At 40.5% G+C, this 2,763-nt stretch overlaps 1 protein-coding gene across 1 annotated transcript; it reads left to right on the top strand.

The window, feature by feature from the left end:
- Window positions 1-1,260: 1,260 nt before the first annotated feature.
- On the top strand, window positions 1,261-2,285 carry LOC127813359 (uncharacterized). Its single transcript, XM_052354298.1, has one exon. The coding sequence runs from the start codon at window positions 1,339-1,341 to the stop codon at window positions 2,035-2,037; it is 699 nt and encodes a 232-aa protein (XP_052210258.1). The 5' UTR covers window positions 1,261-1,338; the 3' UTR covers window positions 2,038-2,285.
- The last annotated feature ends 478 nt before the right edge of the window (window positions 2,286-2,763 follow it).

Genomic DNA, 2,763 nt, shown 5'->3' with positions numbered 1-2,763 from the left:
ATATTTAGAGGGTTAAAATTTAAAATCTTACCGAGCCATATGTCCATACCATTAAAAAATAAAGGGATGACACAATTCTTTATCCCTGACTCAGTGTTAAAGATAACTACCAATGTAACCACCAGTGTATCATCACATCCCTAAGAAATTCGAAGACCATTTGGCTCAGATAAAAAGGAATTAGTGCCATTACTATACATGGCTCATCTAACCAAGAACTCTAGAATAATTGTCTTATCTATATCTTCATTTAACATGAGTGATTATCTCATAGCACAGAATCATCAAGATTATGAATCTTAGAGATGATAATTTTGTGTACTCAATCTCCTCACTTATATAAAAGTATAGAATCCCTGAAAGTAAACTAAATTATTTTAAGTATTAATACTCTTTATTACTCATTTTCTATAATACTAACTTAAGTCTCGGAGATTAGACTAGGAGAACTAACCTTTTTCTTACAGGTTCAAAGTAGTGTCCTGGTGATTGGTTTCTAATTCCATTATTATAGGATTGTGTTACTATTGTTGCTATTATAATATTAAAAAGTCATCAACACACACACACACATATACATACGTAATGCACGATTATATACACATTCTCAAGATTTATACCAACGGGAGAGAAATTTGTGGCAGCAAAAAAGATGAAGAATTGCACGGAGTGTCTATAGGACAGATTCCTTCAATATATAAATTAACAATTCACAGTACCTTTATTAGCTATAATAGTTAGCATGAAAAAAGATAGAATTAATGGTAGTTTATGTCACTATGTGTGTACACTTTATACTTTGAAAATCCAATTTTGGCAAGATCCAATCTAATCTAATTTGGGAGAATCTTGATTATGGGAAGAGGTTTTTTTGCCTTTGTTAAGCAGGAATCGTATGAAGGGTAATGATGACATGCATGACACATGGCTTACGCTTCTCCTGAGTGGAAAGGATAATGTGTCCCATTCCAAAGTGCAGATCGAGAACCCAAGAATGTGGCCCAATTTTAGATGGAACAGTCCGACAAGGACTCAAGACATTGACAAAAAGGGGACTGTGTATGGGCCAATCTTTTCTGGGCTAAAGCATTTTGGATCCATATTGACCCATTGGGCTCATGAATTACGTCTTAGATTCACGGGCTTAACCACGGTTAAACCTCGGGTTTCTTAACCACGGTTAACTTGTGACCCCACGACCACCCACGTCTCCTTTTTAAGCACTTCCTCAGCCGCACGTTCAAATAACAGAAGCGAACACTACGTAGTGAAAAGAAGAGTTCTAACAAGGAGAAAAAAAAAAAAAAAAAATACTTCTGAGAGAGAACTCCAACGGCAATGGCGTTTTACGCGGACGAAGACGACGCCTGGAAATGTCTAGAACACCCTTCCAAGCGCCGCTCCACCGGAATCTGCCCAATTTGCCTCCGCGACCGCCTCATCTCCCTCTGTCCAGATTGCGCTAACGCGCGCCCCTGCGCCTGCTGCGCCTCCGCCTCCTCCTCCTCCTCCTCCTCCTCTTCGTCTTCGTCTTCTTTTTCTCTCTTCTCCTCCTCTCGCAGAGTTGCCGGAGATACTTCCTGGTCCGACCGCGTAGGCTCCTTCGGACGCGTCTCCTCCCTCATCGAAACCGAGCCGGCTTTCCGGCGCTCCCGATCAGTGGCGGCTCCTTTCCCTTATCCGCGCTTGGCAGGAGATGCCGATTCCGGCGGCTCCAAACCGGCGTCTCCGGGAATCCGCAGCAAATGGACGCTCTGGTCGGTGTTCAAGACGCAGAAGAGCAAGAAACACGAGGAATGGAGAGAAGACGAAGAAGTAGCCAAGAAGAAGGAGGTCGAGGCGGTGGAACAACAGATGGTGATGATGAGATCGAGATCTGTAAGAGTGCCAGCGGTCTCCGACTCAGGAGTCGGAAACGCCAAGTCGTCGCCGGCGGGGAAAAGCCGGGGCTGGTACTTCCCTAGCCCGATCAAAGTGTTTCGCCAGTCGAAGACTTCGAAAGTGGTTCAAGAACGGTCGCCTTTGCACAGAGGCTAAACAGGGAAGAATGAGCTCAACCATTTGACAAGTTATTACAGCATAACATAATTCCAAACGATAACATTGTTTTGATATATTAATTAGGCTTTATATATATATATATATATATATATGGAGTTTTGAGTATTTGTAATTGAATGAATGAATCTGCCAGACTGCCACTGTAAAAATTTTCCTATTTTTGTAAATGAATCTGTATGCTTTCTTTCATTTATAATCATTTCGGGGTTGATATATATATGCATGCATGGAGTTGAGTGAATCTGCAGCTTAGTAATTAAAATTTTCCCTTTTGATTCTGTAGCCTGTGCATGAATAATCTGTACCAGTTCCAGTTTATATTCACATGCTTTGTTTCTACTGGATACTAAGGTGATTATTATATTTAATTACTTAAAATGATATATATCCAAGCAGCAATGGTTTAATTTGGTTGAAAATCTTACCAAAATTAAAGAGTTTTTCAAGTAGCTGCTAGCTAGCACATAATGCGAGGAGGGTGGTCCCATTTATATATGATGCATCATCACTAACTAGATGGATGCTAATTTTATTTATTATTATAAAGCATAAGTGACAACTGAAAATGGTCAATCCGTCTGGGTGTTTATTAGTGTACATAGCTAGATATGGTGCTGGACTACTGGATTATTTATTGGACTATCCTCTTCTATGATTGATCTATCCATGGGGTCTCTTCGTTAGAGCATCATCCTGCTCAAT

Source organism: Diospyros lotus, chromosome 11, assembly GCF_014633365.1.
Source record: "Diospyros lotus cultivar Yz01 chromosome 11, ASM1463336v1, whole genome shotgun sequence".
NCBI classification, from domain to species: Eukaryota; Viridiplantae; Streptophyta; class Magnoliopsida; order Ericales; family Ebenaceae; genus Diospyros; species Diospyros lotus.
Note: the sequence above shows the minus strand (reverse complement) of the source record. Positions and strands in the feature narration are given on the sequence as shown.